Source organism: Neovison vison, chromosome 11 (genome assembly GCF_020171115.1).
Source record: "Neovison vison isolate M4711 chromosome 11, ASM_NN_V1, whole genome shotgun sequence".
NCBI classification, from domain to species: domain Eukaryota; kingdom Metazoa; phylum Chordata; class Mammalia; order Carnivora; family Mustelidae; genus Neogale; species Neogale vison.
In genome coordinates, this window is record NC_058101.1 from 102,830,164 (window position 1) to 102,852,385 (window position 22,222).

Sequence of the window (22,222 nt, forward strand, 5' to 3'; positions counted from 1 at the left end):
TATTCAGTAGGAAGCAAAGATAGCCCATGACTCTTGACTCCTGAGCTTTGTCTTTTTATTTTTCAACTTTTGGAGTCCATTCTAAATCTGGGGTCTGTCATAATTTCTGCTTATGTAAAGGGTATCAGTTCTATCAGAAACCTTTAGTTTAAGCCAGAGATATTTTATTTTAAAGTCCTTGCTCATGATTGGATGGAAATACTGTAAGAAGTCATGGAATGTGAAATCCTGTGATTTTGAGAGGTATTTGGAAAAAACAAATTAAGTAGATTAAAAAACAATGAAAACTTACTGAAAATTCACCAGCCAAAGCTAAAACATAACTTTCAGTTAAATTTAAGATACCAAGAAATTACTTGTATCTTGTTTGACTGGAAAGGAAGTAATTATTTCTCATATTATGTGATAATAAGTAATTTTAAAATACCTTTTCTAAGAGGCTATTACCAACTTGTGTATTTGTATGTCCATTTGTCATTTGTTAGTTAATTCTTGATTCTATGTGGTATTCTTACCATTTATAGCATTACTACCATTTCAATTAAAGTAACCTCATGTGTTTTGTTTTGTTTTGTTTTTTAAAGATTTATTTATTTGACAGACAGAGATCACAAATAGGCAGAGAGGCAGGCAGAGAGAGAGAGGAGGAAGCAGGCTCCCTGCCGAGCAGAGAGCCGAATGTGGGGCTTGATTCCAGGACCCTGGGATCATGACCTGAGCCGAAGGCAGAGGTTTTAACCAACTGAGCCACCCAGGCATCCCAACCTCATGTGTTTTAATGATAAATTTGTCATTTGATTTTACAATAGAGTATCTATTTTTTTCTATTAAAAAATACTTTTGAACACATTTAGGTGGCTGTCATTATGGCCAGACATACCAAAGAATTAAAAAAAAATTAATAGGGTATATAATTGTTGAAATATATCTGCACATTGATAGTCATTACAGTTTTTTGAAGATGTACTTCACCATAAGAAATATTGCCTGTAACTCCTTTATGAAATATTTTTCATTTTCTTATATAACTTTATGTTTTTTATTTTATTTATTTGAGATAGAGCATGAGTGAGGGGGAGAGGCAGAGGGAGAAATAAGCTCTATACTGAGCAGGAAGCCTGATGCGAGGCTCAATCCCAGGACCCTGAGATCATGACCTGAGCTGAAGGCAGGTGCTTAACTGACTGAGCTAACCAGGTACCCCAGGTAACATTTTTTTTTTTTTTAGATTGAGAGAGAAAGCAGAAGGGAGGTATAAAAGGAGAGGGAGAGAGACTCTTTTTTTTTTTTTAAGATTTTATTTATCTACCTGACAGAGAGGCAGGCAGAGAGGGGGAAGCAGGCTCCCTGCAGAGCAGAGAGCCCAACATGGCACTCGATCCCAGGACCCCAAAATCACGACCTGAGCCAGAGGCAGAGGCCCAACCCAATGAGCCACCTAGGCAGGCTCACACTCAGTGGGGCTCGATCTCATGACTCCAAGATCTTGACCTGAGCCAAAATCAAGTCAGGTGCTTAACCCACTGAGCCATCCAGGTGCCCCTTCTTAGATAACTTTTTAACTGTGTATCATTTTGTATTAAGCCAAATGGAGGCTATGAAGACTTTTTTTAAGTTAATACTTTAAAATAGATTATATCTAAAATAAATATTCAGTAATTTATATATCCCATTATTGCTGGTAATTTTGGTTAGTTGTCACTAACTATGACATTTAACAGACTTTCACTGTTAAATTCAACAGACTTTTGTTTTATTTATATAGACTTTGTACATCAAGTAATTTATTAGACTTTCTTCTAAAATTTGTTCATTTATGCCCAATTTATATTTCAGAATCTAGACCTCTAGTCAGATCTTAAATGAATTGAAAAATTAGTTTACCCGTGAAATGCTTTTATTTTCTATCAGAAAATATGAAAAAAAAATGGGCTCTAACCAATTTAACCTAGAAAGGAACCATTTGAACTTATCAGTTCATATTCCAAAATAAGTATTATATATTATAAACCTAAAGTACATCTCCATGACCCCTGGCATTAGATTGGTTGTGACACTTTCTGAATTCATTAAATTAGAAGTTTGAAATACAGTAAGCATATTATGGGCATTGGTATTTCTGTATCTATATTCTCATAAGAACTATCTTGGATAGTTTGTAGTGTGTTAAAATAAATGGTTTGAGATTAGAGACAAATGAGTATCCTTTCTTTATCATAAGATTTTTGAGAGTCTTCTGTCTTCACAGGGAAAACTGATTTCCCTTATTATATTAAGATAAAAATGGTTGGCTGATGCATGATATTAGCTGAACAATCCACTAGATATTAATCATGGTAATAAATGTTAATACCACAAGCACTTTAGAGAGCTCATTTACCTTGTCCTTGGCACAGCAATAAGGATGAGAAAGGCAGTCTGGAAGACTTTCTTCCACAGGGATTTACTGAAGCTTCCAGCCAAAGAGTATTGTTCAGGCATTTATTTGACATGTGTTCATTGTATAGTGAGGAGAATGATGGGGGAATTTCCCAAGTCACAAGGAAAACTAAGCAAAAATACCGTGCTGATCACTTCAGTGTATAAGGAAAAGGGTAAGAATGAAAGAGAAGGATGATGAAATCAGCAACCTAGTTCAAATGATGGCTGCCTTGACATTAGAGTTTGAGGTGAAAATATATATTGGACTAACTAAAATACTGTGACCTCTTGGTCACGAGCTGGCTCTACTCCCCGAAGCTCTGCTGCCATTGAAGCTGACCTTAACATCCTATGTGGAATAGCAGCTCAATCACATTCCAGAAGGAAGGTGTCATAAGTTCCACTTTTAGGAATTCAACTGAGTGAAGCCAGTCTTCTTTAACTTTCATCTTGTTTACCTCAGCCTGGGAAATTTATCAGGTTCTGGTTTTATTTCAAAAATTATTTCCAGGGGCGCCTGGGTGGCTCAGTGGGTTAAAGCCTCTGCCTTCAGCTCAGGTCATGATCTCAGGGTCCTGGGATCGAGCCCCATATCGGGCTCTCTGCTCAGCAGGGAGCCTGCTTCCCTCTCTCTCTCTCTCTCTCTGCCTGACTCTCTGCTTACTTGTGATCTCTGTCTGTCAAATAAATAAATAAAATCTTTTAAAAAAATTATTTCCAGCATATTTTAGAAACATTTACAACAGCACCAGCACCACCATCTCCCATACATTGCCTCATTGACCTTGTTTTTCCCTGTAATTCACTGATGTTAGAGTTCTGTTACTGTAGCTTCCATCTCTCTGCCTTCACTTCAACCAATGTGAAATATAAAATATTTCCCACCTATCTATGAAATGCTTAAGTTCTCACTCATCTACATTTGCAAAAGCAAGTCATGCTGTACAAACACTTTACTAAGCCTCCCAATTAGAATCATTGCTGAATCTCTTTAAGTAGAAACTCCTCAGATGTAATTATTACCTACAGATGCCTAACTTTTGTCCCAAAAGATTAGTAAAAGTTTTAGGACCCATTGCTGGCTGAAAATCTATCAGAAATAAGGTCATAGGGTCCTAGAGCTAATAGAAGTATAAGATATCTTCTCCTTTATTTTATACACAAGAAAACTGTGGCCAAGAGAGATGAAATATCTCCAAAATGAAACTACATATAAAAAGAAGAATCACTCTCTTTATAGAAATTTAGCTTACATGTAATTTTCCAGGAACACATCTGGAAAAATTTTAGCCAAAAATCCCTAATCACCGAAAAAATTTCTATCTCTACTCTTCTTTGTGTTTTATATCCATATACATTATCTCTCTTATTTGAGGGAGAAAAAGTCTTCTATCTAGTGTGAGAGCTATATTATGCAGCTTCCAGAGCGTGACAGTTTTATTTCAAACTCCACTTCAGATACTGTATTTCTGTATCTTAGAAATAATAACCCCTCCCTTTTCTCTCTAAAAACATGAAAGAGAAACGGAAACACCAAAATGCCACAGAAACAATTTATTGCTTTAAATATATAGATAAAAATATCTTTGTAGATTAATAATGTTTTCAAAGGTTATTTTTCTTTAAATTCCTTTGAGAATGATAGTTAATGTCTGCCTGTGCCATTTGTAAAAATGGGTCCCTCTTCATACAAAAGTTCAAAATATCTAACACTATGAAAGCAAGCAGTCTCTTTATTGTAGACATATGCAATAATAAGAATTGATGGGTAGTACCCTAAAAAAAATCTCAACTTCAGGTATTTCTAAGCCTTAGTAATAGTTTATGTAATTTAATTTTTTCAGCAGTGTATAGATGTGCCTACTAAAACTAGGATTTTTTCCTGCCATTTTTTCCTTTTTCTTCAAATTGTTTATCTTTTCTCATAAGGTAAACTATAATTTTTATGTTGATGATTCCAGAAATATAACTATAGCCATGACTTCTCTCAAACACCAGTTTCTATCTCTAACTGCCTTCTCAATGCTTCATCTTTAGTAGACCTATGCAACCTTGATTTCACATACCCAAGTCAGAAATTTCTTTACCTTATTTAGTATTTGCCTCTGTTAAACATCTTTTTTCCCTAATCACCCATATCCAAAATTTAAGAACCACCATTTACTCGTCCCTTTCCCTTCCTTCTTTTTTTTTTTTTTTAAGATTTTACTTACCCATTTGAGAGAGAGATTGAGAGAAGCATGAGAGGAGAGAAGGTCAGAGGGAGAAGCAGACTCCCTGTGGAGCTGCGAGCCCGATGCAGGACTGGATCCTTAGACTCCAGGATCATGACCTGAGCCAAAGGCAGTCACTTAACCTACTGTGCCACCCAAACACCCCTCCTTTATTTACTCTATATTTTCTCTAGTATTTTTCATATGTCTTCTTTTATTTATTTAGCCTTTCATGAATACACCCAAGTCTACTGAGTAGTGACTGGGTTCTAAACTTTTTGCTAGGTAGTGGAAGTAAAAAAACAAAACTAGTCCTGCTCCCTGTTTTCACAGAGTTCATGGCGTATGGAAGAGACCATCATCAAAATGAGGCAGGGACTGTAAACCTGAGAAATTCTGGTTAGATACTTGTGAACTCAACTGTTAAAAATTCTTTCAAAATGAAAATAGCATCCTGACTAAAATTTCTGCCCCATTTATTCCAGGCTGAATTGAAGAAATAATGGATTTTTAATGAGACTAGCTTTATTCAGCATATCTCCTCGAGGTAGAACCAAAATCCTAGAAATAGAATCAAAACACCTTTCCAATGTGTGTGCAAGAATGTCTTTACACAGAATTTGCATGAAAACCCCAGTTCTTCACTTGGCCAACTCCTAGTCATCCTTTTTTATTCTCAACCCAAATGTTACCTTTTCAAAGAAGTGTTCCCAAATTTTCTACTTTCTCCTAGACAAATGAATCATTTCTTCTTCTGTATCATGACAGAAACCAAGTTTCAGTGATTTCAGGAGTGACTGGTAAAATAGTAGCTAAACAAGGAATCACCCTTGGAAAGTAATTTTATTATTTATTATATGTTGTTTTAATATATCTTTCACTGTGGATGAGAGAGAATTGGCCAAGAAAAAATAGTAGAAAGGGAAAGACTAAAGGAAAATAGAGGAGAGTGGATAAAGCAAAGCTCTCAATTTACAATGTCATCATTCTAAATAATCATAAAATTCACTTTCTAACAAGTCTTGCTGGTTGTCATTTTTCCCATCTTTATTTCATCCTTCAAAATACAGCCAAATTAGTCTCCCTGAGATATTGCTGTTAATGTGACACATTCATTCAGAAATCCTACAGTAATTACCTATTTGTTATAGCCTCAAGCTTCTTCATCTTTCAGAGCCTTCAAGGTCTGTTCCCTACCCACCTATTCATTACTGTTTTCTTCTAATTCCCAGCATGAGTGCTCAGCTCAGTAAGGGAGTCTAACTCCAAGGTCTGTGGTCTCCTGCCTATAGACAGGGTTTAATTCATAAAGGGCTTTACATGCTATACTAAGGAATTCTGGATTTATTCTATCAATGTCTGGAAGCCATTGAGGTGTTTTTAATTATAAAAGTTACATGATCAGATTTTTATCTCAAATCAGTAGGGTTTAGATAAGTAGAAAAGAGAAGAGTGGTGTGTAAGTGAATAACTCTAAGAGTTCTAAAGTGTGAATGAACAAGGAAATGTTCCATAAATAATTATTGAGTACTTACTAAGTACCACACATTGTAAGTGGGATACATTAATGAGCAAAACAAAGATACTCGTTCTTATAGAACTTATAACCAATAGGTGTGAATAAGACAATGTACAGACTAGTCTTACTGACCCGAGGACCCATATCTCTGTCTCTCTCTCTCCAATAAATAAATAAAATCTATAAATAAATAAATAAATAGATTTTTGTCTGCTGTCCATAAACAAAGTCCCATGAATTTGAAACCCAGTCACACAGGAAAATCCCAATGTCAATAATACTAAATGAGACAAAAGTACAGAGGTTTTATTTTTATACTTTAAAAATATACTTATATTTTTATTTTTATAAGTAGAAATTGCACAATGAATAGTAAAATTGCATATAAGATTGTCTTAATAGAAGAGAAACTAGGTTCTGTAAATTTTTGGTATTTATTTTCTTCATAAAGCAAAGTAGTACAATTTATCCTAAATCTGATTTATTAATCTCTTAAAATTAATTTGCAGAGGAATTTGCATGTCTTACTAAAGTTCTTCACTGATAGGGGCACCTGAGTGGTTCAATGGGTTAAAGCCTCTGACTTCGGCTCCGGTAATGATCTCAGGGTCCTGAGATCAAGCTCCACATCAGGCTCTCTGCTCAGCAGGGAGCCTGCTTCCCTTCCCCTCTCTCTGCCTACTTGTGATCTCTATCTGCCAAATAAATAAAATCTTTAAAGTTCTTCACTGATATATACACTCTCAAAAGTTAAGAAAGTTATGAATTTGTCAGTGATTCCTCTCTTCTTCTGCTTTTACCATTACGTGTAACAATTGCTCTTTCCCTTGAGAAACTCCTTATACATGATATATTTGATTGGAACCAATGCCAAGGTCAGATCTTTCTTAAATCAGTTCTTCATAGAGAATACGCTGGTCAAATTCTCTGTCAGATTCTCTTCTTCATCAGGCAGGGCACATATTTCATTTAGACAAAACCTCTTTTTGAAATGCTGCATTCATTACTGAATGACTAAAAGCAGAACTACGGTAATCAAAAGTTCTTTATTTTATCTTCATAAATGTGCAACTTCATGTGAAGACTGGGAAAAATACTTACTGAGATTGCAACCTAACAAAAAAGGAAATGGAAGCATTGATTGTAAGGCTAGCTGATTTTAAAATTCTTTTGTGTTTTTTTTGTGTTTTTGAAGCATTTTTAATCTCAGAATATTTAAGTAGATTTAATTCTTAATATTAAAAAAATAGGATGTCTAATGTCTATCTTTTATTAAGAGCCATAAACCCACAAAGCTTAGCAATTTCCATTCCTATTTAAAAACTAATGAAGTGGGAGAAAATGTGTTTGACCACTGAAGAATTTATGGCATAGTCAGGGAAACCCAAAGGTTGAGAGCTCAAATTGAAACGCAACCGAAAACAATTTTTTTTTCAAAATAAGTCTGTCTGAATTGCTGGTTACGGGGGCAGGGAGGGGAGAGCGGGGGGGGGGGGGGGGGGTGGAGCACAGGATGGGTTAAATAAGTGATGGGTATTAAGGAACGCCCTTGTAGTGATGAGCCCTGGGTGTTGTTGTATAGGAGTGTTGAATCACTATATTCTACACCTGAAACTAATATTACACTGTATTTTTTTTTTTAAGATTTTATTTATTTATTTGACAGGCAGGATCACAAGTAGGTGGAGAGGCAGGCAGAGAGAGAGAGAGGAGGAAGCAGGCTGCCTGCTGGGCAGAGAGCCCGATGCGGGCTCGATCCCAGGACCCTGGGATCATGACCCGAGCCGAAGGCAGAGGCTTTAACCCACTGAGCCACCCAGGCGCCCCTATTACACTGTATGTTAACTAACTAGAATTTAAATAAAAGCTTTAAAAAAAAAAGTTGGTCTGATAAATGATCCATATGCTTTGCTCTCTCCTGCATAGAAATTCTAAATTGGAAATTCTAAATGTATCCTACAATGGAACTGTGAAAACAGAGAAAATAAGTAAATGAGATAATAAGCTCAGTTTTGAAAACTTAAGCATATAAATATGTTTTTTTCTTTTCAACCCCAGTGTTTTCAATCAAGTGAATTTTGAAAGTTCATAAATTCTCAAGTTACAGTAAATAAGTTTTCAGGAGTGACTACTAGTGCTCCATAAATTTAGTTTGAATTGAGTTGATTTGTATTGAATTGCCTTTTATGGAGGTAGGAAATTCCCTCTCCCTACTAAGTAACAGAGAGAACAGTTGTAAACAGCCCTTAGTCTGAATCAGTCTTACACCATATAATAGTCGCATGGACCAAAGCACTGGTTTGATTGTCTGGAGTCTGATTTTAATTCCTTCACAATTAAAATACATTTTCATTTTTGTTTACTATCTAAGAAAGTGTTATGTTCCTTGCATTCATCTCTGAAAATCTAATTTCTGCTCAACAATCCATATGGGACATAAATTATGTTATAAAAGTCTAATATGTATATTAGTACCAGGTTCTTTAATTAGTATGTATACTGAGTTACAATGCAATTTCTTATATTACCAGAGTTTTAATTAATGTGAATCACAATTGTAATTATGCTTGAAGAAAAGTGAAATGTACTTAAAGGAACTGTCTTTAAAGATACACAGTACTCTCATAAGGAAAAGTCTGCCTCCTCTCGTTGTATCAAATTTGAGCCAGGAGCTCAAGAACAATGCTTTCCTCTGTGATTAAGTAAACCTCAGTAGTAAGGAATACAGTTACACAGTAGACCACTAAAGTGAGATTCAGTTTCCTGTTCTTCTGTATGCTATAATGATTGATATCAAGAGCCTACAAATATTCTGTATTGGCTATAGTTTCTTTCTCTATATAGTAGTATTCTCAATATTTGTGTTGTTTGTATATTTTTTTCAGTCAAGAGAATCTATCCCATTAAATGACCTAAAATCAGAAGTATCACCCCGGATTTCAGCAGAGGACCTGATTGACTTGTGTGAACTCACAGTGACAGGCCATTTCAAAATACCCCCCAAGAAGACAAAGTCCAGTAAACCAAAGCTCCTGGTAGTTGACATCCGGAATAGTGAAGAGTATCCTTTTCACATGTGGTTTTAAATGATGGTACTACCTTACTCATACTGTTTCCTTTCCATTTTGAGGGTGTATGGTAAAAACAACATATCTGGGATTTCTCTTAATTCAAATAGCTAAGTAACTCTCAAAGTAGATGTCAGAATAGACTTGCATAATACATAGTAACATTGCATGACCTTAAAATGCTTCCCAAATAACACCAGAATATTGGGACATTTTCTTGGTTTTCGGTTTCTCTAGTGTTCTTGGGGGTGTTTGAATCCTTCTTGCTATAGATAAAATTTGGGGGGAAATGAACAGTATTTAACTGGTCTATTTCATACCCTAGAAAAAGAGATTGATAGATCTCAAATTTGAACTTGTATTTATTATGATTTTCTTAATATTGTCTTTAGAGAATATATTAAAGTATTTTTTACTGACATTTTACTATTAAATGTACCATAACTTCTTGGGATTTTTGCTTGGCATTAAAGTATAAAGAGTTACAAAATAGTAGTTTAATCTTTCTGCTTATCTCTTCATCTGTCAGATTCTCATGAAGCATACCTTGATTCTCTATACTCTAGAACCTAGGTAAATGATTTTTAAAAATTTTTAACAGGGTAACTCCTTTTAAAATAAATTCTGTCTCAGAAATTCATTGTATAAAATATAAATGAATAAGTTTTAAGTGATTTTCTTCATAAGTTATTATTTATATCATTTACTAAATATAAATGAGAGTTATATGAAAATAAGTGTTAATAGATTAGTGGTTTCTTTTATGCTAAAATTGGCATATGAGTTTTCATGTGCCTATTTGCAATCACAATTTTTGAAATGAAACTTTTAAAATGAAATTTAAACTGCACATTAATGAACTCCTGAAGCAATCCATAGAATCTTAGATTACTAAGAATATAGTTTGGGAGACTGATATTTCAAAGGATATATCCCCACCTTTTTGTTAAAATTTACTACTTTTTATTTTCCCTCACTTGTGAAAGACTACTGAGTTTGGAGAGAGCCTAAATGTTTATGTCCCTCGTTGTTAGGTTTTCAGAGATATTTGGAAGTTCCTTAGCAGAAGAGATGAGTGGATTCCCAAAAGAAGCATTAAATTCCAGTTGGCAGATCCAGGAACTCCTGCTGTAAAAATTTTTATCTGTTATTTCAAGGGTTTAAAATAAATTTAATTTTTTAACTTTTTAGCTTGTTTCATTTGGTTGAAACTTTAGTCATAGTCTCTTGTAAAGCCATCAAAAAGTATAACATTATACTGCCCTATTTTAATTTTATTTTTTAAAGATTTATTTAATTTAGAGACAGAGAGAGAAGGGAGGGGCAGAGGGAAAGATCTCCAAATGAAATGAATTTCCCACTGAGTGTGCAGCCCAAAGTAGTCCTCCATCCCAGGACCCATGAGATCACAACCTGAGCCAAAACCAAGAGTCAGATACTCAACTGACTGAGCCATCCAGGCTCCCCATCCTGTTTTAATTTTAAAGATTACTTCTAAAATAATTAAATAGCTTATATACACACCACTTACTTCCTTTCAAATAATTTAAAAAGCTAGTTGAAATTTTAAAATACACACAATATGAGAGTGACATTCAGTCCAAAGTTTTTCAAACCTCATAGGCTGATTTTTAAGTTGCTACTCTCTTTTATTTTCTTTAGTTAAATATAAATAGAACACCAGAAAGCAGAGCAGCTAGCCTGATCATTGTTCTCTGATAAGTATGGGTGAGTTGCCTAATATAGGAATGTCTTTATGTCATCTGACAATACCTGGCTCATAGTTGCAACTGGATAGAGACCTGGGTTGATTGTTTTAGTCTTTATAATCATATGCTGAATGAAGAGAATCAGTAGTGCTTTGTGCTATTTTGGGGGAGTCCCGAGAGAAGAAAGAAAAATAAAGTCACCCATCATTTATAATCCTCCCAAAAGACTCAAATTGTGAAATTCTCTAAGCCCCCTTTTGAAAGCCTACTTTAAAACCAAAGTGTTCTTAAGTTGTGTTATTTATCCTTACAACTTTCCTAAGTTGTGGGTTTTTTTTTTCCAGTATCCTCTTATCTTATCCCATAGCTGCTTTATCTCACCTCTAAATACCACCTCTTGGCCCCTGTGTATCAATCACAGTGCTTTGAGGAGAACCACAAGCTAAGCTCTTCCAAGAGTCATTGGGTGTCATTAAGTCTTTTCTAGTACCAAGAACACAGTGAAGAATGGAGAGCTGTGGGTTCTAAGAATCCTTTTCAGTGAAGTATCCAAATTACCTGCCTATGGCCTTCCAAGGCTAAAAAACCTTTTATAATCTCTAATGATGCATTTGATTACATTTTGAGGAAATAAGTAACATTTTTTTCTGCTAATCTTAAATTCTGTTCACAAGGAATTAAAGGCAACGGAAAAGTGTGTTTCATGGTAATTAAGAGATTCATTAATTTAGTACTTCAAATTAATATATTAGAATGTGGTGGTTGATTTTATTTAGATGTCATCATTAATAACAACCAATAAATAGCGTTTGTTATATTGATGTATGTTTCCTCCAAACCCACTTTGCTGACTTTTAATCATGAATGGTATTGAATTTTATCAAATGCTTTTTCTGCATCTCTTGAGAAGATCATATGATTTTTATCCTTCGTTTTGTTGATGTAGTGAATCATGTTGATTGATTTGCAATTATTGAATGACCCTTGCATTCCCAGAATAAATCTCACTTGAGAAAATGGAACTATTTTGAATATTGGAAAGCAAAGTTAGAATATTTTGAGGGAATCATGTTAGAAAGGCTTTTTTCTACCAACTGACTTACTTTAATGCCTTAAAAATATTCTTCTATTGGGGCACCTGGGTGGCTCAGTCAGTTAAGCGTCTGACTCTTGATTTCGGCTCAGGTCATGATCTCACGGTTTGTGAGATCAAGCCCCCCACAGGGCTCCACATTCAGCTCCTCAGGAGGTCTGCTTGAGACTCTCTCCCTCTGCCCTCCCCCCAACACATTTGTCTTGCTCTCTCATTCTCTCCCCTTCCCTCTCTCCCTCTCTAAAATAAATAAATCATTTTTTTTTAATTCTTGTTAATTTTTCCCAAAAACTATCATTAGATTCTGGTGTTTTAAAACTTAACAAATGAAAGCCTATTATATTCCTTATAATATTTTTTAAAGGAATTATTTTTGTAGAGTAGTTCTTAATTATGACCAAGGTAAATATTTACAATTAAACGCTGGGATTTATGTGACTTTATCTGTTTATTAAATTAATAAGTATTTAATACTAGTGTACTTTTAAAATAATTTAATTTTTCCTTGCCAACAAAATGTAGTACTATACAGTAGAGAGAAAAACAAAAAACAACAAAGAAACTCTAACACCTTTTCCTTCTTCCAAAGAAAGTAAGTTATTCTTGAAGTGTCATCTATAATATTTTTCAAATTGTTTATAATCTCTGTATATAATTTTTATCCTCTATTTTGATTTTATAATAAGATCATTTAGACGGGAAAATTTGGCTAACACAATTCTTATGTCTTCATATAGGTGAAAATTTTTTGGTAATTTGTTCTTTCAGGAGATTAAGAATCTAAAATTAAGTTTTATCTCATTTACCTTTGTAAAATAATTGAAATGTTTATTTATGAAAGAGAGGGAAGCATTTACTTTTCAGCAAATTAAGTTACTGTCTACCAATGAATTTAAGAGTTAGCCTTAACCCTCTAGAACCCTCCTATGTGTATAGGGGAGTAAAAGCATCTTTTTCTTCTACCCTTCTAAGTTCTTGGTGGGCTTCTGTAAGAGAAGACAAATTGACAAGAGAAAAGCATACACATTTATTTAATGTAAGTTTTACAGGACATGGGAGCCTTCGTAAGGAAATGAAGATATGGAGAAATGGTTAAACCTGAGAATTTTTATGCTAGGCTTGGTGAGGAGTAGACAGTAGCAAGAACACATGATAGGGCAAGAACATATGAGCTAAATTTAGTTAAGCTAAGGGAAACTTAGCAAGGCCTGTTTGTTCAGATTCCTTTTAGTGTCCCTCTGTCTTAGAGATAAGTATGTCCCCATCCCCTGAGTATAGGGAGGGCATCCCTCAGTTGACAGTTTTATTTCTTGATTCAGGGAAAGGTCAGAAAGTCTTTTCTGCACATGCCATTTCTCAAAATTCCTTCAGCTTAAAATATTTTGTATACCAAGATGCCATATTTTGGGATATTATACCCTGAGCCCCATTATCTGAAATTCTGCTAAAGCTTTAGTTATTTAGCTTATAAGTATTCTCAGTTAAAATACAAATACCCTGTAAGAGGTAATATTTTAATCTATTATCAGTTTTTGTGATAATGGGTAAGGAGAAGCATATCAACAATCTGAGGGAACTACCCCTAACTTCAGTAAGGCCCAGTAGTGCAAGTAAGGAATATAGAAAAGGAAAGCTGGAGAACATGAAGACAGACTTTACCCATGTGACAATAAAGACATAATCCCAACTTACAAATGAGAAGGAAACATAGAGATAATCTAATCTAAGTTCTTATTATTAGAGCTGAACAGTTAATGTCAGAGAAGCTAAACAGCTAAGTTTATGTTGAAATTGTATTTTATTTTTATAAGAAAGAAACATGAAATGTTCATCTAGGCAAAGATTTAAGTCAGTTATATTGTTCTAATAAATTACAGGGATTTCAGATCAAACAATAATTACATATTTTTGACAAGAGATATTTTAATGAAATGAGCATTTGTAGAGATAAAGTTTACTCATAATACTTAAAAGTTAATTCACCAACAACTACAGCTTTTGGAATACCATTCCAAAATGGTATTCAGCTAATATAACACAGCTTTCAAAAATAGAAAACAAAAATGGACCAAATAAAAAGAGCATTCTAAAAGCTATCATTAGAGTGGAACACTTTTTATACACAACTCTCAGGAACATACTAGAGGAACATTCAATAACCACAAAGCCTTGAGCAAAACAGTCAATGAGCTGGACCCAGAGACACAGAACACTGCTGGCTACAAACATTCTTTTCAAGCTTGCATGGAACACTTCTGAAAATTGACCACATGTAGGGCCAGAAAGCATATCTAAACATTTCAAAAGTTTAATATAATTCTATAAAGACAATGAAGCTTGGTTACGATCAATAACAAAAACATTAAAAATATAACGTATGGTGGAAATATATAAACACATTTGAAACAATGTCAAACAACATACTGTAGTGCAAATTAAATATTTATGATTGAAAACTAACAAAATTACTAATTATCCAAACTTTGTTAGAGATTCAGCTCTAATAATAAAGAGATAGCCAAAGTTTCCATAATAGAAGAAAGTCTGAAAAATGGGATGTGCATTTTTAAAAAGATTTATTTATGTAATTGAGAGAGAGAGAGCATGAGCAGGAGGGGCAGTAGGAGATGGAGAGAGAGAGAGAATCTCAAGTTGACTCCATGCTAACTGCAGAGCCCACCTGAGATCACCACCTGAGCAGAAACCAAGAGTTCCAAGCTGAACCAGTTGTTCCACCCAGGCACCCCTGGGCTATGCATTTGGTTTGAGGTAGGAAAAGAATAATAAACACAGGGGGACCTGGGTGGCTCAGTTAGTTAAGCCTCTCACTCTTGATCTCAGTCTAGGTATTGATCTCAGGATCAGGGAATTCAAGCCCTGCCTTGGGTTCCATGTGGGTGTGGAGCCTTAAGACAGCCTCTCTCCACTGTCCTCACTCTTCTTGTTCCAACATGAGATCCAACTGGGTTTAAAGAGTTAATAACCCATTGTGCTCAGGTTCTTATAGTCTCCAGTATTGCATCTCTGTATAAATTTCTCTAAGAGGAGTCCAGAAAGTCCACTCCTCCAAGGGGCAATCTGCAGCCACACCAACAAAGGTCACAATCCAGATAATCTAAATAATCACACATGTGCTGGATTGAATCAAGGAATATCATCAATGTTCACAGAACAGCCAGGAGTGCCAGAGTCTTGAGAACTGCAGGGCTCGGGGCCTGAAAACATGCTCACTCAGTGGAAATTCACTTCTTCCTGTCCTTTAATGCTCTCCTTGTCTTGGGGCCTTCCTTGCACCTAGCATCATGGAACTCAGATTCAGCCGCACAATGACCAACACAAGTTGCCCTGTGAGGCACTGAGCAAACCCAGTAAGTGCATGTTATAAAGGGGCAATAGAAAGTGTTTCTCATATAATGGCATAAATTTCATAAGTAATGTTAATAACTTCAAATATAATACACAAGCCAAACTGTTGTTTTCTTTAATGGTTCTAAATAGAGTTTCAAATTTTCTAGAGTTCATATTAAAAGTAGTCTCAGTCATGTAAATGTGGCACCAACTGATATTATTTGTAAACGGAAATACTTTGAAAGAATATTCTTCTCATATCCTTGAATTCAAGACTGAGTTTTTTGCAGCCTTATTTGTAAAGCACTTACATTTTTTAATATCCAAATCTATAGGAAAAACAACTTCAGGCTTAAATTTTTTAATTTAAAAAACACATAAACTCAAAAGCTTTTATTATTATACCACATTATTCATCCTTAGTAAATGCTAGTATTGTTCTTGTCTCTGTGTCCCTGAAGAATTAGTTTCTAAAAATTTCTTCAAAATAATTTAGAAATACTTGTGTTCAGAGCAGAATAGATATTAAGGAGGTTTAGTAAGATTTTTTTTTTCATCCCATTTGGGTCTAGGTTCAAGCTACCTGAATTAAAATTTCTAGCTAGTTGTATTCCTTTATCTCAATAGACCTTGTATAATATGGGAGTATATGGTGGTCACTGCTGGAATGTCTCTACTGTCTGGATTAATAGTGAGTTGTGAAGGTACATTAACTGTTGAAGAGCTCCCATTTTTCTGAGACCCACCCATTGCCCCAGTTCTGGAGTATCATGTAGTCTCGTTCAATCAACCAGTCAAACCTGATTAATGACTTACTTGGCCAGGCAATGAGGAAACAGATTTAAGTCAGAACCCTTGCTGACCAGGAGTTCACAGTCTTATGGCTGAGACCATTAAATAGATAATTACAATACAGTATGAAATGGTCTATGTTTGAGGCACCCCCAGAAGGCCATGGAATATAAGGATGGTGACCCAAACTAGGTGATACCTGAGATGGGTCTTGAAAGAGAAATGGAAGTTACCCCAGGAATGAAGAGGAAAAGGACATTTTAGACTGAAAAAAAAAAAAAAAAAAAAAAAAACCATACTGTATGATTGCACAGAGAGGGTGAGAAGGACAGATTGAGGAAATTTCAAGTACTCTGAATATGCATGGCTAGAATACATGTGGGTAGAAAATGACACTACAGTAGACAGCTTCAGTGGAGAATATAACATGCTAAGAAATTTTAGTTTTTTTCCAAAGACTATGAGAAAGCGTTTAAGAATTTTAATCAGATAAGTAGCATACTCACATTTGTACTTTGTAGCAATTAGTGCAGTATGAAACAAGATAAGAGTGGAGGTAATGGTGCAGGCAGGACCAGAAGGATGGAATCACCCAGAGATTTGATATGCATAAACATTTCTCTGTATTTGCAGTCACAAAGGGTGGGATCTCTAGCTTTACCCTAAAATACATCAGTTTTGGTAAACCCTTTGGGTCAATACCCATGCTGGAGAAAAATCCAGAGAAATGCCTTTTATCGTTGTTTCTTTCCCTTTTCTCATACTATGAATTTTAAAAAGATAATTTTGGATCATGCCACTTGATGTATTAGTGGTGCTGGTGCCACTAGCTAGGAAGCCAGGATATATTTAACATATTTGACGCTGACCCAAGTTATTCTAGGTTTGACACAATTCTGAAATTCATTTACTCAGCAAATACATAAGCACTGTATTGAAGCACTATAAGAGTCCATAGATGAGATAAATACAGATCCTGTAAATTGTTTAAAGTCTTGATGGAAGTCAAGTACATTAGCATTAGCGTGTTTTATACAAGGTCAAATTGCTATCATGAAAGATGTGCAGATACTATAGGAAGGGAAATTTTCATGGAGGAAACACTTAAAGGATGGGTAATATTTGAACACTCAGAAAAACTGGAGAAAGGATATTTAGGCAGAGAAAGCTGCAGGATCAAGGCAGCACATATACTGGAAACAGTGTTTGACTTGGTTTGGTTGGTAGTGAAGTAGTTAGTGCTTAGTCATGAGGGCTCAACTGAGAAAATTGGGCAGCCATAAAAGGTTTCTCAATAAGGACATGAATAATCAGAACTTCGTTTTTAAATTTTTAATCTAACAATATTGTGAATAGAATGGATTTCCAAGAGAAAAGATAAGAGCTGAAGGAAACAAAAAACTTCCACAATAGTCTGCACTCAAAAGAATTAGTGTGTGAAATAGATAAGTGGTCATGGAATAGATATAGGAGAATGGGATTTATTAGTGCTCTAGAATGTTGGATGTTGCCACTGATGAGGTTTAATCTGATTTGGTGGATGATGATGCCATTCAAAGGAAGCAGCAACAGATTTAGCAAGAAGAAATAGCAATCTCTAAAGATATAGTTTTATATTAATTTAACTATTTAGTTACATTATATATGAGGAAACTATGTGCTTAATTCCATATTCTCTTTTGGCTATTGATATACTAAATGTATATAGCCTTTACTGTTGACTCTGTAACATTAATTATAATTAGTTAACATAGCAACCAAACAAGCCCACAAAGTGGTCTGATGAAATGCTCGTGTACTTCGTATATAGAGGTATGAAGTCACCAAGTGTGGTACCCAACAAAAATGCCCTGCTCTTTTAGGGTTTAGAAAAATATGAGATTGTTTCTCTGTTACATTTTGAGCTGTTGGATATTTTAAGGCAATTATTAAATCCTTTTGTCAATCTCATTCTTCTCTGCTATTTGCCAGTAACATAGTTAAGTATAGATATTTAGAGGTTTGACCACACTAAGAGCATTCATGCTTACCTAATCTTATTTGCACTAGAATTTTACAACAAGCATGTTCTTGGATGAGTGCTTTTAAATGTTTTCCAAGACTTTTTGAACTAAACTAAGGAGAGGGGAAGTATGGCTTAAAGTTTTGTTTCTGTTGTGTCTTATCTTTCAAAATGTTAAGATAGCCGAAAAAGGGATTGGAATAGTTTTTTCACTTTGGATTATAATTTTCTTATTCCCAAAAAATCTCTGCTGCCATCATATTTTGTCAAGCATTTTAACATTTAATATAGTTTCTTTTAATCTATATATTTTTTAAAAAATCTAATGAGTTTGGGGGGGATATTAGTTGCTTGTAGCATAACACTTTAAAACCCTATGGCTCTTCCATTTTTTAAAAAAAGTCTAGAGGAAATGCCTCTATTGAGCACATAAACTATAAAGCACAGCCAACAGAAAATTGTAGGATAGTAACAAGTTTAACATTCTTCTTGAAATGTTTATCTCTTCAACCACTCTGTCCCTTTTCTATTCCATCCCTTTGCCTAATTAAGTTTTGTCAATTCTGATTTTAACTCAACTATCACTTGCTTTCTCAGTGAAAACCTTCCCTGTCTTCCCCAAGTTGATATAATCTATCAGAGTATTCTATCCATCTCCTTCAGAATAGTTTTCACAGTTATTTTATGTTTATTTGAAGAGTTATTTGATTAATGGTAACATTTAAGAATGTCTTCCTCAGGACACCTGGGTGGCTCAGTTGGTTAAGTTGGTTAAGACCTAATTTGGCTAAGACCTGCCTTTGGCGCAGGTCATGATTTCAGGGTCCCAGGATGGATCCTACCTTGGGCTCCCTGCTCAGCAGAGAACCTACTTCTCCCTTTCCCTCTGCCTCTCCACACTACTTGTGTACACGTTCACTCTCATTCTCTCCCGCTCCCTCTCTCTCAATCTGTTGAAAATAAATAAATAAAAATCTAAAAAAAAAAAAGTCTTCCTCCGTAGACTCCATGAAGAATCATCTTTTTAATTGTACTGTTAAATTATTCGGTGAGGAAAAAAAAGTTATTTGGTGGGGGATAGAGGTATGTGTATATTTTTTCTTTTTTTTTTTTTTAAGATATATGGGCCTTTATTTTCAAAATTACTATGGCAAACCTGGAAAGTTCAGGAAGCACAATGTGTAAAACATTATGGCATTTATTGGCAGGAACAGATATTATTGACAGATAATAAATAATAACATTAAGTGGGATCTCACATTTCAAACAAATTTAAATACCCTGAAAATAATTAGAAGACTAAGTTCATAATTATTATTTAATCTACCTCTCTGGTTTTATCATCTACCACTTCTTGAAATATACTATGGCTTAGTAAGGGGCATATATTTTTTCTTTAAGATCATATGATATTACTAAATATTTTAAATTAATTTATTATTTTAATTCCAAAACTAAAATACTCAATGAAACCATAAGAACCCTTCTGAAGTGCAAATATAAGAACACACGACCCCTTTACAAAGCATGAAGTTGGGAAGAATGGAAATGTCATCTAAGTTCACTTGAGAAATAGCCCACAACAAAAGGGTTTCCAATCAATGCTAATGACCTAACAACTCTAAAGATAGTCCTGTTTAGCAGTCACTTGCCCGAAGTAGATAGGTTTTACAGTTATCAACTTAGATCAGAGAACTTCTGATTGACTATATTACTCTCAGAGCTGTAAAATAATCCTGGTTTTAGTAATGAACTAAAAGCCATAAATATTGTGCAACCCCTAGGACTGACATTGATTTGCTGCATCCTGATCCCTTTTGCAATACTTCATTTAATCACAAATGTCTTCTTTGTTTTTGTTTTTGTTTTTTTAAGATTTATTTATTTATTTGACACAGAGAGAGAGAGAGCACAAGCAGGGGGAGGGAGAAGCAGGTTCTTCCCGAGTGAGGAGCCTGATGCAGGGCTCAGTCCCAGGACCCAGAGATCATGACCAGAGCCCAAGGCAAATGCCTAACCAACTGAGCCACCCAGGTGCCCCTCAGGAAAATCTTCTTTAAATTTTCCACTCATCTTCTTCCTTTCTTCTTTCCATTCCGTTTTCATATTTAACTTTTTTTTTTTCTTAGCAGTACCTTGCTTCACTTAGATAAAATACTCACGTGAGTATTCAAGATGTTAAAAACCATCAAAAGTTCGGGGGAGGGGGACAAAAACCAGAAGTAAAACTAAATGAATTACTGAAGTAATAATTAGTAAAAGCTTATTATGTGCATGCTAAAGAACACAGTCTACAAGTTAGGAGCACTCAAAACAAAAAGATGGACTGAGCCTCAAGGGTCTATTGTTATAAAGAAGCTTATATGATGTGGAGGTAATAACTATTTTTCAGTTTAGTTACAATATTAGAATTTTCCTAAATGAGAGCAAATTGGTTAGGGGTTATCTCATATCAATTTGGGGCAACAATTTATGTTTTGTTTATGATTTTCAGAGGCATAAGCAAGGAGTGACCATTGTTAAGTTGGCTTCACTTGTCTTGCAAAATAAGCCAAATTAAACTTTGCTTGTATGACTAAACTAGTTTTGCCTGCTCAGGGAATTTTTAAATCTGGTCTCTCTTCGTGTTTGATTTTAACCTACTATCTTCTGCGAATCAATTCCCTCTGTGAGTTTCCCTCACGCACTCAAGTCTACACACAAATAAATGTTTTCCTTAATCTTTCCTTCTCAGTTTTATTCGGGGTCATATTTCAGGCAGCATCAACATTCCATTTAGTGCTGCCTTCACTGCAGAAGGGGAGCTTACCCAGGGCCCTTTTACTGCTGTGCTCCAGAGCTTCAAAGGGAAGGTCATTGTCATCGTGGGGCATGTGGCAAAGCACACAGCAGAGGTAAGTAGACTTAGAAATGGCATATGAACATAATGATGTATTGTCTGCCTGTCTATCATAATGGTTTGTCTAAGAGTATATTTCTTTAGGAGTTGGTCACAAATCAAATGAGCTTTGAAGTTCTGACTATATTCTTACACTGAAGAGTTTGTTCACCTTTTCTCAGTAAAAGAATTAACACTTCTCCTCAGTGTGCAACATGAAGATCAGTAATAAACTTAGAAAGAGCCAAATGATAGCCAAAGACGTTTTTGTTTTTGTTTTTGAACTTCTTTCTGAAATTGCACAGAGAAAGCTTCAGTTCCTTCCATGAGAGAAGCACACTGGGGCTTGATTGGGAGCTCTGAAAGCTGATCATGATAGAATTTATTGGATCTGGGGATTTTGTTTACTATAGCCTCAAAGCTTTTTGATGATAGAGAATTCAGGAAGGATATCAACTTTCAGATACGAGGAATATATGAAGAAATAAGTCTTCCTTCTTCCCTAACTATGTTCTTAGCAGATTGAGTATAAAACAAAGAATAGCTTATGGAGGTCAAAAATATCAGTTATTTTTTATAAGAGACAAGTTGGAGAATATAGTTTGTTCTCTCTTTATCTCTCTGGCAAATAAATAAATAAAATCTTTTTAAAATGAATAAATAATCAATTACAAAGCATCTGTCATTTGTTATATGCAAAACCCATAACATGCTATAATCTATCATAGTGCAAATAAATTTAAAAGTTTAAAATATGAAGGAAATCTGAAAGCATGAATATAGTTAAGTAATAACAATATATGATAAGAAAAGTAATACATGAAGAGTCATCACATTATGAATAAATTAGCCAATGTCTTCAAACTGCATGGTCATTCGTGCTTATAGACAACAATGACTGAACAGATTGTATACTCAGCTATTCATGCTTCAGTCCAACATCAGGAAATTATTTTTGAGAAACAAATTAAGTATTTGTATAGAGATGTATCTTAAAATTTTTTCACACCATGGGACTAAAAAGAACTTCAGTTATTTATTTGCTTATGCTGTTCCATCATCTTTTTATCTACTCTTCAGATCTGTATGACTTTACTAATGCTTCCCCACCACCACTGTATAGAAGCATCTCAGTTTAAAATCTATTTACTGGAATTCTATGTATCCATGGTTGTGGAT

At 34.7% G+C, this 22,222-nt stretch overlaps 1 protein-coding gene across 3 annotated transcripts in view; it reads left to right on the forward strand.

Annotated features, from left to right (window-relative positions):
* Nucleotides 1-22,222, forward strand: part of TBCK (TBC1 domain containing kinase) — a 234,693-nt gene that overhangs the window by 193,989 nt on the left and 18,482 nt on the right. For all 3 annotated transcript variants that reach the window (XM_044224345.1, XM_044224343.1, XM_044224344.1), the window contains exons 24-25: nucleotides 9,039-9,214; nucleotides 20,900-21,059. In XM_044224345.1, coding sequence (XP_044080280.1) covers nucleotides 9,039-9,214; nucleotides 20,900-21,059 — 336 coding nt within the window. The remainder of the gene's footprint in view (nucleotides 1-9,038; nucleotides 9,215-20,899; nucleotides 21,060-22,222) is intronic.